Source organism: Perca fluviatilis, chromosome 2 (genome assembly GCF_010015445.1).
Source record: "Perca fluviatilis chromosome 2, GENO_Pfluv_1.0, whole genome shotgun sequence".
Lineage (NCBI taxonomy): Eukaryota > Metazoa > Chordata > Actinopteri > Perciformes > Percidae > Perca > Perca fluviatilis.
In genome coordinates this window covers 41817728-41833056 of record NC_053113.1, presented here as the reverse complement: position 1 = coordinate 41833056, position 15329 = coordinate 41817728, and the positions used below count along the sequence as shown (strand labels likewise).

Genomic DNA, 15329 nt, shown 5'->3' with positions numbered 1-15329 from the left:
TCCTATGCAAAAAAAAGTATGTATAAAGGCTTTAGGGTGCCCTATATGTTATTGTAGGCCCAGTTTAATATGCAGCTCAATTTTATACAATATATGTAGTAAAGGGTCCCTGCTCCATCTGTCTTTCAGTTAAGGCACATGTGTCAACCTCAAAATCCGGCCCCTTGCAGATTTAGATCCAGCCCGTATATCAATTCACAATAAATTTTGGCCCGCCTAGTTGTGCGCCAAACCAAAAACAGGAAAGTGTTTTTTAAACTGCGATTATGTGACATTCAAAGCAGATTATGGCCGATTTTCAGACTCTGAGACTCAGAAATTCCCCCAGAAGCAGAGAGATTTTTCATATTCAGGCTGTGTATCCTTGTTTTGTTTGATTAGCTAAATTCTATTATGGCTAAGGAACTCTTTTGATGACATTTGTAGGGCTTCATGTCAACAAAAAGCGTTCAAAAATGTCGGAAAAAGCAACAAATTTACAAAAAGGTGACAAATTTCTGAGAAAGTCACAAAAAAGTCTGAACAAAAATGAGGAAAAAAAGTGACAGTGACATGCTGTAACAAAAGCATGTCAATAAACTCTCCATGTCTGGCCCTTGGTGTGATTTTCTTTTTCCAGTGTGGCCCGTAGTGAAAATGAGTTTGACACCCCTGAGCTAAGGTGTCCTTGGTTTAAAAATCGTTGAAGACCCCTGAATTAGAGGAACATCAGTCGACTAAAGCCTATTTTTATTTAATTTTAGTTGCTGGCCACTGCAAATGTTTCTGTGTGAAATTCAATGGTTTTTACATAAATGTTTCTCTATCTCCCTCGCCAAAAATGAGGTGCTTTAGTGGGGGGGAAACCGCAGTGAGTATGGATGTGAGTTCAGTTGCCCCTCCTTCACTGGCAGGTCTGGATCTGCCCCTCAGTCGACCTGCTACGACTTGCTCCAAGAGGTGGAGGAAGACCAAACTCATTTGAAGAGTCAGGCGGTGATGACATTTTTTGGGGGGTTTTAACTGCAGGTTTCTGATTCTATGCATGCGTACATTCTTCAGTGTTTCAACACGGAGCTGTAAACCATGATGTGAATGTGGTGTCTCACTGCCATGTAGAGTCATGCACCATCTCCTGAAACTGAGAAGAGACCACAAAGAGAGAGATAATGCTCAGTTTTGGTGTATGATGCTGCGTGCAGCAGCAGAGGCCCTTTGAAGAGCTGTGTGCACAAAGCTTCTCTCGTTATAAAGACAAAAGATGTCCCCTGTGGTTATTTGCGGAGGGACATCGCTGTCACTTTCTAAGCCAATAAGGTGATTAGAGACACTTCATCTGCATAGGTCAATATTTGTGTGATATTTAACTTATTTAATTGTTACTGAATTAAAAACAAACAAATGTGTCCAGTAGAAACAACCCAACCCGACGAAATGGCCAGGCCTCGTCTCCACCTTCCTTTTCATCAACTCAATTTCAGATCATTGTAGGCTGCTGTTTTTATATATATATATAAAAGCAATATCAAAGAAAAGAAAACCTCCTTTTCATTGATTCTGTCCCTTTCACTTGCATCAGTGAGTGCATGACTGAATGCACAGATGAACACAACAGTACCATTATGAACAAGAGTTCATCAGCATTGACCGCACTTCAACTCGGAGTACTTTGCTGCAGGTTTTCTCCGAAATGTGTTCCCTTTGGCCTACAGTCACGTTCACGGTCATTATGCCATACAATGGTGAGCTTAATGACATTTAAGACGTAACAAGCACAACACCCAGAAACTCAACAAGAAAGGGCAGGAGTGCTGAAAATAAGGGAAGACGTTTCCACCGATGCAAGTTCAAACTTGTGCTTTGGTCGGTTGGGAAGCTTAATCTCATGTTTTGTTACAGACAATTTAACATTTAACATGCAGCGAATGAGTGTCTGGTCTGGCTCAGTTTCTGTCAAACCACATAATTAGTTGGATGCATGTAAAAAGATAGGAGGTTATAGCTATTTATACAGCAGCAATATTGCAAATGAAGAATAAATACTGAAATGAATGTGGTTGAAAGGGATTGGCTCGTTTTTACTCTATCATAAAACAGTATTAGGCTACACATTATTGACAGAGTAGAGGTATAAAATAGAGGAAAGAAAATCAAGATCCTATGCATACAACTGAAAAATTATATATGATAAAACACTCAAAGCTAACACAGTAAGATATTTCCATGGTGACTATATGTTGTAATAGATGAATTCACAGAGAGAAAAAAAAAGTTTGCTTGTGTTTGTTATGATCTATGCCCATAGACTGTGTGTACCCATTAAAGACTGAAGGGGGCACTCAAGTTCCCATCTGCCCCAGCTGTCTGTAGCAACACCGTGCGTCACTATATCCGGTAATAACACCAGACCAAAGCCTTTTAAACAGGGAGGACTGTTATGGCCGCCCTGCCTTTCGTGACCTTAGATACATTCAGGGACATAGAGTGCAGAGAATAGTGTCTGCTGAAATCCTGCAGCATGCAGCCAAAGCCCAGTGAGCAGCGAGACTGAGTGGCTTCAGAGGGCCGAAGAGATGTTGACCAAAAGTGACCAAACTCCGCTAAGTGGGTGGTCCCCCGGGGGCTGCTGGGAAACTGCAGTCCATCTCTTTAATGTGTCTGAGTGCGTTACAATGATGTCAAAATGGCCACTTTGACCCAAACAATGGCCATCTCTTGACTGGCAGCATGTGTGCACAGAATATATCATTCATAGCCTTCATCAAAATATGTGTGCTTGTGGCAAAATGATTAAGTATTGCACAGACTTTAAAAAGTTCTCACACAACTGTGGTCTGAATTAATATGATCTTTTAATGCGCCCTTCAAAAAGTGACATTAAAAACTAACAGGAGAAAATATGAATTCCTAAAGACATTTCTATGAATAAAGTGATACGGGTCTGGAATAATTACAAGAAGTCCACAATGGATGATATACTGTAATTACCTACCTGTAGGCCATAATATTGAACCTGTTGCATTCTATTTTAAGTTAAAAAATTAAGTTTATATTACATAAATGTGGTGAAAATATAAAACATAATTAAGTTGAAACAAGTTGAAACACAAACAAACACACACAAAATCAGATGCCAAGTTAAAAACAGAAGAACAGAAAAACAGGTCAAGAGAAATGATTTCTGTCAAGGCTATTCCAGAGCCGAGGCGCCGCTGCAGAAAAAGTTTGAAACAATTTTATTTTGCTTATCTCATAGATGTTTTAAGTGTCGAAAATCAAATGAAAAATAGTAACTTAAATGAGAGAGAGTATATGGACAAATGTAATTTGTGACATGCATCTGAATGTATGTGACTTTAATCTGTTCATCAGGGCTTTACAGTGTCTGCGGCTCTTTAATAGGGCTTCATAATCATTCATTCAGTGCATGTATGGGAAAAAGAGTTGAAACAGAGCCTCTGTATCCAAAGAGAGTGGATCTTGACAAAATGATTTCTCAATGGAAGAGGGGCCTCATTAGCATAACAATTGTGGGAACTGCATTGATCTACTTTTCATGAGCACTGTAAAAAAAAAAAAAAAAAAGAGCGAGTGAGAGAAAATAGTACCATTATATACCGATGAGAGTGTGGGTTTGAGTTATTGTTAAAATCCTTGAGTTGTGAAAATGTCGCATCATGATCAACCATCATCCATAGCCAAAACAGATATAGGCTATCTTCTAACTAAAAGAACACATTTAAAAAGTAGTAAAAATGTATGCAGAAAATCATTTAAGAAAATTAAACTTGAAGCACTTACCGGTACATTACAACTTTTATTTGTTTTGGCAGAATTCTGTGTTCAGTTGAGGTTTTCATGTTGCTTCCACGCACACATTTTTCCACATGCATGTGCATTTTTGGAGCTCTAAAAGTGAGGTTAGTATAGCTGAACAAATGATGTAACGTGCATGTTTAGTGTATTTTTTTCTATTTATTTCATACCCTGGCACAGTCACAGCTCAGTGTTGTCCCAAATGGGCTACAGTTGGCATCACCAGGGGTCCTTGTTGCATTCAAAGGGTTGCCAACAAAATAAGGAATACTTTAATTCAGCAATTGTTGCCCAGATTATCCAATTAATGTGTAAGAATGACTGCTCAGTTGTCCCATCGATTATTGAATGAACAATAACAAAAGTCCCCACGGCATATGGAGACTGTCAAACTCCCAGCTAAGCAGTTCTCGGCATTTGCTAATATTCGATGAACGCTGCCGGTCTCATTAAGGGTTTTATGTGTGCTATTGTTTGGTCTGACCATCAGTGATTAATATCATGTTCTTATGTTCTACATTCTGTGAATAATTTAAACTATATAGGTCCTGTGTTGTGTTGAGTTGAATGCTGCTATGTCGCTATTATTACTTTTGGCTGTCATTGTTTCTGTGATGTGTTGAATGTTGTTTAGTTTGGTGGTTGTTTTTTTAATGTAATTCTGCATGGCAATGTATAGATGCACAAGTGTTGCGTGGACTCCAGGAAGAATAGCTGTGGCTTTGGACCCAGATAATGGAGATCCCAATAAATCAATTTTTTTTTAAAAATAAGCCTGTCAAATGGAGGTGAGGGACGGAGGGATAGGGCAGGACAGGATATACCTAAAATTAAATAAGTGGTAAACCACAGAAAGGCAAAGGACTGATGCATGTCTTGGAGGGTGATAGCAAAGGTGCATTTTTATTTATTTTTATTTTACTCTTTATGCGTATCATGGCTTTGCTGGAGGTGCCATTGTTGCCACTGTCATACAGTTTGAAAAAAAAATCAATAAAGAAATTGTTTTAGAAAAATGGAGGTGAGGAGATTTTTCCATTAAAAGCTGTGACATATATCTTATAAAAATGTGTGTGTGTGTGTGTGTGTGTGTGTGTGTGTGTGGGGGGGGGGGGGTTGTTGTAATTAATGAAAGTTCATATTTCGATGAGAAAACTTTGGCAAATCCAAGTGGAGGGCCCCCCTGGCTTTTTACACAGACTGTACCTTTAAAGACTCTCGTCCCAATTAAAGCCAAGCCCCGCCCCCCTGGAGCAGACATCCCATGAGTCATAAAGTTTGATGTCCTGCCCAAAGTTTAGACCCGACTGGAGCAAAAAGTTTTTTTTTTTTTCCTGCTCCAGAAAGTGAGCTGCGGAGATTTGTTTTATACCAACCGAGGACTCTTTCTTAGCAGAATATTCTCCAACAGCTTCCACTTTGGCCCAAAAACAGAAGAAGTGAGACGTGTGTTGTGTTTTTATTTTTTTTTCGTCTTTTGTGGCTGCGTCTGCATCTTTTTTTTTTTTTTTTTTTTGGAAAAGTCGGGGCCGGGACGACAACACAGATTCCAGTGTGGAGCAGATATGCGCTTTGTTACATTCACAAGTATGCCAGCAAGAAACAACAGGAAAGCGCTGTCTTTCACCGCAGATTTCGACAGCTAACACACTTTTGGAGAGAATAAAGCGCTCGGCTGTTAGACTTTAGAATGACTCGGGGTCACTTCTACTGAGTCCCGTCGAGATTTCCTGCTGCTGTGTGGAAGGGAGAAAAAAGAAGAAAAAAAAGTTTGGGATTGGCTCAAACTTTTTTTTTTTGTCAGTTTCTGAACGCGACATTTTCGGACACATAAAGTTCGCAGACCGTTCTGGGACAATGGATCAGCATAACCCTCCTGCCGGACACCAAATCGTCCACGTACGGGGCGACTCTGAGACCGACCTGGAGGCTCTGTTTAACGCCGTGATGAACCCGAAAAACACTATCGTGCCCCCTTCCGTACCCATGAGGATGAGGAAACTGCCAGACTCCTTCTTCAAACCCCCTGAACCAAAGTCCCATTCTAGACAAGTAAGCCCGCCCTGTCTCTCTTTTCTGCCCCTTTCCCAGAAATCAGGCCCATCCTGTGGGGGCCCGGGCCCATCCTGTAGGGGGGCCAGGGCCCACAGTACGGGACTGACTGCTACAGTCACTTCATAGTTGGGGCTTACGTTATCCTACTTTCAGCAGTGGTGGAAGAAATATTCAGATCCTTAAGTAAAAGTAGGCTACTTATACCACACTGTAAAAAAAAAAAAAAAAAAAAGTCCTGCATTGAAAATGTTACTTAAGTAAAAGTATTTAAGTATGATCAGGGAAATGTACTTTAAAGTATTAAAAGTACTAAATGCAGAAAAGTCCTCACAATTTAGAAAGTGGAAAGGATCCAAACAGTTGTGTGTGTGTGTGTGTGTGTGTGTTTTAATAGTCTAATCTGATCATGTCAGATGGATTTGTATGCCAGTATATTGTTGTGTAGTTTAATTCCTAATAAAACGTCATGTGTTTTGTGTGCAAAAACCTTTAATGTGTAAAGTAATTAGTAACTAAAGCTGTCAGGTGAATGTGGTGGAGTAAGTAAAACGTACAGTATTTCTCTGTAGCCTACTTTGTACTTAAGTACACTGCTGGAGTAAATGTACTTAGTTACATTCCACCACTGTTTTGTAGTCGGTTGTAGCCTTCAGGATATTTGTAGTCCCATCCTAAATTACTGGATACAATAGCCCTTTTTTTTTATTAAGGGCTGTTTGCGATCAAAGCTTGAATTTACCCTTCACTCTTTTACTTTTCTTTCAGTACAGCACATTTGCTCTACAGTTCCCAACCAGTTGTAATTGGATCGGTTAAATCACTGCAGAGAAAAAGGCCCGTGGGGCCTGTGCGTAAAAGTTAGAGGAACCAAACTATCCTCAAAGCCATTTGTTTGTCCTTTAGCATTATTATTGGAAACATGGATCCGCAGAAGACAGGAAGGCATTATTACACTTAAAGTGAGTTGTCAGCCTACACGGTATAATGTGGAAATGTTTTGGTTGGAATCATGGCTGCATATTTATTTATAGAAGTGTAGCAATCATGTGGAAATAAATAAAGGCAGGCTCTAAAACGGAGTTTTTGTAATCAGCGTGGTTTGCGATCATACGATGGTGGAATTCGTCCTATTTACACCCATCCCAAGCCCCCCCCCCCTTACCGTCCCCCACAACTGTTGCTTATGGTCTCTGTTAGGTTTTTGTCGTCAGTGCGCATGCGTTCTTGTACAGCGAGTCTGCGCTCTCCTCTGTCCCACACAAGCCTAGGAGCCTAGGACCACCCTTCCTCTTCGGACTTCCTAACAAACACGTTAAGTGATAATAACGTATAAGAAGTGAATGAACTGTTAAATCAGAGTTATTTAACTTTTATGTCCACAAAAATCACCTTGTGGGTCCTGCAGTTCTTCAAATCTCTATTCTTATCTGTGAACTGGCCTCAAAAACACTACGGTATTTTCTATCCAATACTAATAATATGTAGTTTATAGATTCTTTTATAAATGCAATTTTAAATTTTTTTTTTTTATTGTGACATTTGTGTAATGTCCTCAAATTAAACAATGTTTTATTGTAGGATAACTGTGAACCAGAGCTATTCAAACCGACTTTTTGTTTAGCTTCAATTTTATTTATAGTATTAAATCATAACAAAGAGTTACTTCTAGACACTTTACAGGTAAAGTAGGTCTAGACCACACTCTATAATTTACAAAGACCCAACAATTCCAGCAATTCCCCCAAGAGCAAGCATGGCGAGGAAACACTCCCTTTTAGGAAGAAACCTGGGACAGACCCAGGCTCTTGGTAGGCGGTGTCTGCCGGTGCCGGTTGGGGGTGTGATGAACAGTGGCAATAACAGTCACAATAAAGATAATGGATCAGTGACTAGAAATGGTAGTCGTAGTAGTTCATGGCGTAGCAGGGCGTAACAGGGTGTAGAGCATAGCAGGGCGTAACTTCATAACCATATAAGATGAAACTTGGTCACATTTGAGAGGTGTTTTCAAAAGACTACGCACCTGCATTCACGCTGCTTGTCTTCCCACCCAGGCCAGCACCGATGCTGGGAGCGGCGGAGTACTCACCCCCCACCATGTCCGCGCGCACTCGTCCCCGGCCTCCCTGCAGCTGGGAGCTGTCACGGGTCTGTCTGGCATGCCCCCCCCAGGTGCTGCCCCTCAACATCTGCGTCAGTCTTCCTATGAGATTCCCGATGATGTGCCCCTGCCCCCGGGCTGGGAGATGGCCAAAACCCCCTCGGGCCAGAGATACTTCCTCAAGTAAGTATGCCGGCAACGAGTGCCAACACGGTTTTCTTGCATTAGATTCAAGATTCAATACTTAACTGCCATGCAAATAAGTTGCTAGGAATTTGGTGCAGTGTGCTCATTACGAGGGGTGGGGGAAAAAATCGATACAGCATAGTATCGCGATATTTTTCGTGGCAATACTGTATCGATACACAGATGTCAAGTATCGATCTTTTATAACATATGTGTTGGTCAGTTTGTCTGCTTGACAATCCCATTTTGTAGCAATATAATTGAAGTGAGATGAACAAACAGAGAAATATATCTTTTTAGATAAGATGTTGACAAAATTGTCCTTTTGGGGACATCATTTGAAATTGGAAAAAGTTGGAAAAAATGTAATACCTTGCAATATATCGCAGAATATTGCAATATGTTTAAAATCGCAATAATATCGTATCGTGACCTAAGTATCGGGATGATATCGTATCGTGAGGTCTCTGGTGATTCCCACCCCTACTCATTACTAAAAAAAACAGAAAGCATTCATAGCAAGACTGTCAATACCTGTCAAAAAGACACATATAGAACCCCCCCTCCCCAGTGCAGTCAAGAGTTATAAAGTGTCCAGGGTTCAAAATGAACTTTTTCATGCATCAGCCAAATGCCTTGTGAATGTTTAAATTTTACTAGGCACTTTTTTTTTGGGGTGGGGGGGCTGGTGAGTGAAGCAAATCTACCAGTCACATGCATATTTTACCAGCGTTTGGCTGATAAATGGTGCTAATTTTGAGCCCTGAAAGTGTCCGTGCATTGTATGTGTGAGGTGCTGTTGTAGTATTGAAGATCCGTTGAGTAGCTCAGTGGTTCTTGGAGCCTAAAGATTTCAAATAAATGAACGGACAGCTTTGAAATGAGTTTTCTGATGTACGGTATAGCTCATAGAGTCATCGATATACCTCCGTTCTCTAGACATCTCTCCTACTGTAACCAATCTGCATCCTGATGAAGGCTATTTAATGCCAATTTTAGTTTTAAGGCAAACCACAAAATTGGTCATTAAAGCGATCGATATCGATTCGATATTTTGAAGTGGGGTTAGTAGCTACTTCTCCATAGTCAGCGTGTTACCTACAGTAGATTGGCGGTCGGCTCGCCCCCAGTTTGGAGAAGCAGGCAGGAGTACCGACACGGAAGCTAATGTCCTGCTGTGGACGGGGGCAGCAGCTAAACGTATTATAGCCATCTTTTTAAAAAAAAAAAAAAAAAAAGAAAGAAATATCTATATCAGTTTAGGTGTACACTTTATTTAGAATATTTCCACCTTTTTTTTTACCTTGCCGTCAGACAGCCCTTTCCTTTGGCACTACATTTCTCAAACGTAGAACATGAGTAGTCCTATCCCCGTCCAGTCTCCCTCTGCAAAAGTTCTTGTGTATACTCGGGCTCATGAACGTATCCTGTTGTCTCCACAGTGAATGGCATTTCCTCGTGGCTGTCATAATCACTCATTTTTAGGAATAATCATGTTCTACACTTGAGAAAATGTATTTCCAAAGACCAGGGCTGCCAGACGGCAAAGTAAAACGGTGAACATATTCTGAATATAGCTTAAACGGATATTGATTTTTTTCAGGTGGGCCTTTTTTAGGTGGCTAAAATGTGTTAAGCTGCAGCCCTCCCCCCTCTCCTCCTCCATAGCTACAGACACAGAAATGGCACATCCTAAGGAAAGCTCATTGTGGGACTGGTTCTAGTGGCTGTAATTCTGCACCAAGGCTGAATTTTGGGAAAGATACTTAAGATACAGTATTAGGGGACCACTAAGGTCTATATAAAAGAGACTTCAGATACAGTATTAGGGGACCACTAAGGTCTATATAAAAGAGACTTCAGATACAGTATTAGGGGACCACTAAGGTCTATATAAAAGATACTTCAGGTACAGTATTAGGGGATCACTAAGGTCTATATAAAAGATGCTTCAGATACAGTATTAGGGGACCACTAAGGTCTATATAAAAGAGACTTCAGATACAGTATTAGGGGACCACTAAGGTCTATATAAAAGATACTTCAGGTACAGTATTAGGGGATCACTAAGGTCTATATAAAAGATACTTCAGGTACAGTATTAGGGGATCACTAAGGTCTATATAAAAGAGACTTCAGATACAGTATTAGGGGACCACTAAGGTCTATATAAAAGAGACTTCAGATACAGTATTAGGGGACCACTAAGGCCTATATAAAAGAGACTTCAGATACAGTATTAGGGGACCACTAAGGCCTATATAAAAGCATCCAAAAACCACCATTTCATGGGACCTTTTAACATACAGAAAATAGTACTTGAGTTAGAGCTGAAGATCTTTTTCTTAATTTCTATAATTTTTCACGGGCTCGGGCCGGGCTCGGGCTTGCACTCCGGGTTGCACGGTAAATGAGCGGTCAGGTGATGCGTTTCGATTAGTGTGGAAATGGATGCTGAGGAGGTGAAACAGAGGCTGGCCTCTGGAGGACTTATTTAATTTCTTTGTTCTAACTTCCAAGTGGCCTATAGCCCACGTTAGTGAGGAATACATTATGTTAAAAAAATGTATAAATGACTCATTTTTGACAAAAGGCAAAAGAGCTGTGTGCGTGCGCACATTTGAATAATGTCGGGCTGTAAACGGCTTCGGGCTTTTAAAAAAGCTGTCAATCAAAATGTACTTGTCGGGCTAAGGCCGAATTCTGTCGGACTCGGGCCTTGATTACAGCTCTAACTTGAGTATCTTCCTAAGGTTCGACAGAAATGTAACGGAACCTTTCAATCTGCAACTTGTGCAGCATTACAAGCACGTGTTATATAACGTATTTTACATATTTTTTAGAGCAGAAATGAAAACAAAGCTTGCGCTAATGGTCAAGACAAGTCCAAGTTAGAAGAGAAGTGGTCTTGAGATGTGACTCTTATAATACAGCTCTGTTCAGTGTACATTAATTTGCAAGTCTGCTACAGTGCACAATGGTGGCCAGTGTGCTGGAAAAGAGACAATTGCAATAGTTGAATTGTAGGTTATTAAATTTGGTGGTCTCTGCAAACAAGAGAGGAGTCTTTTGAGGGACTGCTGCTGTATGTAGTGTTCCTTTTTCTTGGTCTCAGGTTTCAGTAGAAACAATGGATCATTGTAGCTTCCCCCAGACAGCAAGGGACAGGCATCTCTGCAAAACTCTGCTAACCAGCAGATCTCATCCACAATAATCATCCAAAGTCAAACTTTTTACATAGTAGCTATATCACAGCATCTTCGGGCCTTTCGTTTTCTTTTTCATTCTTTGTTACTTTCTTATATATTTGACGTAATGCTCCGTAGTTCGGTGAAAAGATAACTTGGAATTATTCATGAAAGTGAATAAATTGTGTAAGGATTGTCTACTCATTGTGACATGTTCCGAAGTTGATGAAAAGCTCAGCAGCTCATGTTTAGAGATGATTCATTCTTACTCCTCTTCTGGGCAAGATGTTGTCAGTTCTAGGAAATATTCCTCTGACACACCAGGTCTGAACAAACATGATAGCCTCAAATTCACTTGGATCCAAAAAGAGCTTTCTGTACCAGATGTTTTAAGGTCTCACATCTGGAGAACATCTGGGCCGTTTTGGGGAGGCTCTTTTTAAAAGTGTACCAAAGGACTGGGGGGGGGGGTAGCAGAGAGAAGAAAGTATTTTCATGGGAGAGACCCAAGATCACTTGTTTAGAAACTGACTGATCTAAAGCGCCTCCAGACAGTGTAGCAATTTTGTAAACTAAAGTCAAGTTTTTAGTTTGGAAAACCCAGTGTTGTATAACTTATAGTTCAAACATTTGTTGTGCTGTTGGGTTTTTTTTTTTTCCACTGTTTGTATGAATACTTTTTTGTTGTTGTCGTAAATGAAACAATGTGCTATTTCTTCCTTGTTATGTAACAATTGTGTAATTGTCAAAGCTTTATTTGAGTTTATTGTACTGCTTTTATATTGAAAACCCTGTCTCCGATTGATGGATGGATGGATGGATTGATTGATCATTGATAAAGGCACAATGAAATTGAAAATAAGACCATGTTTTTACACTGTAGGTTAGTACCGTATGTCAACACGACGGTCATTTTCTATACAACAATTTACTCTAAATCCTGAAAATGAAGCATTATGATGTATTTAAATGTTAATGTTAAAAATATTCACTTTTTTTTTAGATCGTAGCAATGTGTTTGTCTATTCCAAAACCGGAGTGTCTTTTCTTATGTGCGGCTTTGGAAAAACACTTGAGTCGCTCTGTTAAGAACGGTTTCAACTGGCAATGTTATACAACTAGAGCAAGTGTAGTACACAGTGTTTGTGTTCAAGTAAGGAAAAAAAAAAAATAATAAAAACGGCAGGAGACATCTTCCATACGCCCGCACATCAAAGTGCAGATATTTGATCTGGAATACAGGCGGCCTCAGCAGAGCTGCTGGAAAAGACACTCCCCTATTTATAAACTGGGCTTGTCTGACCGAGACGCGCTGGAGAAGGAGTGAAGCAGAGAGAGAGAGAGAGAGAGAGAGAGAGAGAGAGAGAGAGAGAGAGAGAGAGAGAGAGAGAGAGAGAGAGAGAGAGAGAGAGAGAGAGAGAGAAAAAAATGGGTGGTTGGACAGAGGGACGGACGGACGGGTGGGGGGTGGGGAGTCTGTCACCAGCTAGCATGGCCGAGCTGGGGGGGCTCACATTTCACTCAGGTGGCCGCTGTTGTCCTCAGAGATAAATCATCTTTTTTTAAAGTAATGTTTGTCCTGTTTCTCCACCTCTGTTTTTTACTAGTACACTATAGGATCATACAGTTGGAGGTGGGGAGGATTGGCCTCTGTTAGTCACAGGCGCGCTGCGGATGCCGATGTCCCGCTCCCTTTAAAAAGCCAGGCTCGGTTTTTTTGGGGTATGAATGGAGCCGTGGTGCTGTGATGGTGCCTCTTTTGTGTCAATGGAGTTAAATGGCAGCCATGTGGAGATGACTAGAAGAGGGGCCAAGAGAAACTCCGGCCCTCCCTTTGTCCCAGCAGTGAAACAGTGATCTTTATTCAGACCGCAGGCCTGTTGAGACTCATGTGAGCCTTCCCAAAATAGACAAATGGTTGACATGAAGTTATAAAGATGGCGCTGAGAGAGGGCAGCGGCTTTCCTAAGAGTTGCACCATGTTCTTCACGTCTAAAATGTTCAGCTCGGAGTTGATAAGTGATCGAGCTTGTGCAAAGTGAGACAGTGCTGACATCTTCAGCTTGGCCTGCTTGTTTTTTTTTGGTTTTTTTTAAATGTATTATTTATTTATGAATAATTAGTGCTGACACAATTGGTAAATCGTTTGATTATTCAATCCTCAGAAAATGAATTGGCGACACATTCGATAATCAATCATTTGAGTCATTTTTAAAAGGCGAAAAAGCTGAATTATATTTGTTTTCAGCTTTTTTGACTGGGAGGAGTTTCTGCTGTTTTCTATCGTTGTAAATTTGGGTTTCAAACTGTTCCAGTTTCAAGACGTCACCTTAGGCTCTGGGAAATTGTGATGAAAATATGAATTAAAAAAGCAACAACCAATCAACAGTTTAACAATGTCAAATAATCGGTAGTTGTAGCGCTTATTGAAATAGGAGTCAGATATGAGCAAGCTCCTGCAAAAATCTCTTATTTTGTTTTGACTACAACATAAATAACAAAAAGCTTAAGCTGGGAGAAGACTAGGAGAATGTCAACACAGTCTGTTGACCTTTCCTCCTCTTTCTTCCAACAGTTTGCTGTGGCCTTTGATTTATGACGGCAGGGAGGTTGGGTCACCTTGCTTGGTGGGGGCAGGGCCGTTCTCCAGGGCTGGGTCATAAACTAATGAAGGTTTCTAATTTAGACACACCGGCCAACTAGGAGGGGTAATCACTGTTTCCGGGCGCTTATTAAATGCAGCTTTGAATGGGCTTTTAGTCCGTGGGAAGTCAGCCCTGAGCAGAGGAAAGCTTTAGGGGGAGGTTGTGGGGGGGCAGCTATTGTCTGCCCTCAGGGGCAGGTAGAGCTGTGTGTTGATGGGACACTTTTGTCTTTTCCACAATTGGATTTTAAACTGTTTTGATGAGCCAGGTTTCCCGCAACCAGATTTGGCTGAATTGCGTCTTTCCAAATTGAACTTTCCAAATTGAACTTTCCAAATTGAGCGTAACGGTGATTGTAAATGATAATTTTTTTCACTGAGACCACATTTGTTCATTTCTGTATTTCATACTGTAATGTACTGTAGGTTGTTTTCTGTTGTTTTTTTATTATTATTTTTTACACTTTAGTGTGTGTGTGTGTGTGTGTGTGTGTGTGTGTGTGTGTGTGTGTGTGTGTGTGTGTGTGTGTGTGTGTGTGTGTGTGTGTGTGTGTGTGTGTGTGTGTGTGTGTGTGTGTGTGTGTGGGGGGGGGGGAGACTATATGGGGTTTCCTGAACATCTGTTGCACTTGATACAAGAGGGCCTGTTTGGAGCAGGAAAGATCAACCAAGTGTTTATGTGGACCTTATGCTCTCATTGTATGCAGTTGATATCTGTGTCTATGAGATCATGTTGGGATTTCCAGCAGACTAATGTACCTCCCATAGTAATATTTAGCTTGTGTTAAGCAAAAAAAGTTGGTGTGAAATGAAAATGACTTTTTTTTTTCATGCATAAATATATGCCTAAAGCGTATTTGAATACTACATTACCCACAGTGCATTGAGAGACGCACACAAATGCTGTGGTTGCGTTAAATTAAGTTGACAAGTTAACCTGGCCTGCTGTTTGAATTTGCACCGCATTTGTTGGCTCGACGTCTCGTATCACAGTTGAGTTGTCTGTCCATCGTCTGAAATGGTTTTCGGTTTTATTGCTCGGCTAACACTGATCCCATGCTCAGCATCTTATGTAAACATCATACATAATACCTAAATATTTTCAGTAGCAACTGTTATCTAATTTACTTTTAACCTGCTTAAAGCTTGACGTGATAAGTACGCAAATTGGATTTCAAACTAAGCTGTTATGAACCGAGGCCACTCGGTGAGTCACAAATGGTGCTGGGAAGACTGGGCCGTGAGCCTGCGTAAAGCCCTCATTCGGAGCAACTTTGTGTTTGACTAAGTTTTGGTTTATTGACCACACACACAGACAAGGCCCTTCCTGTTCAACTGGGGCCTGTCAGCTCAGTACACA

General features: G+C 40.8%; 1 protein-coding gene across 1 annotated transcript in view; it reads left to right on the top strand.

Moving 5' to 3' along the window:
• Nucleotides 1-5107: 5107 nt before the first annotated feature.
• The window catches only part of yap1 (Yes1 associated transcriptional regulator), a 32597-nt gene continuing 22375 nt past the window's right edge, over nucleotides 5108-15329 (top strand). The window contains exons 1-2 of the mRNA XM_039790361.1: nucleotides 5108-5847; nucleotides 7905-8134. Of these exons, the coding sequence (XP_039646295.1) occupies nucleotides 5653-5847; nucleotides 7905-8134 (425 nt within the window). The 5' untranslated portion in view covers nucleotides 5108-5652. The remainder of the gene's footprint in view (nucleotides 5848-7904; nucleotides 8135-15329) is intronic.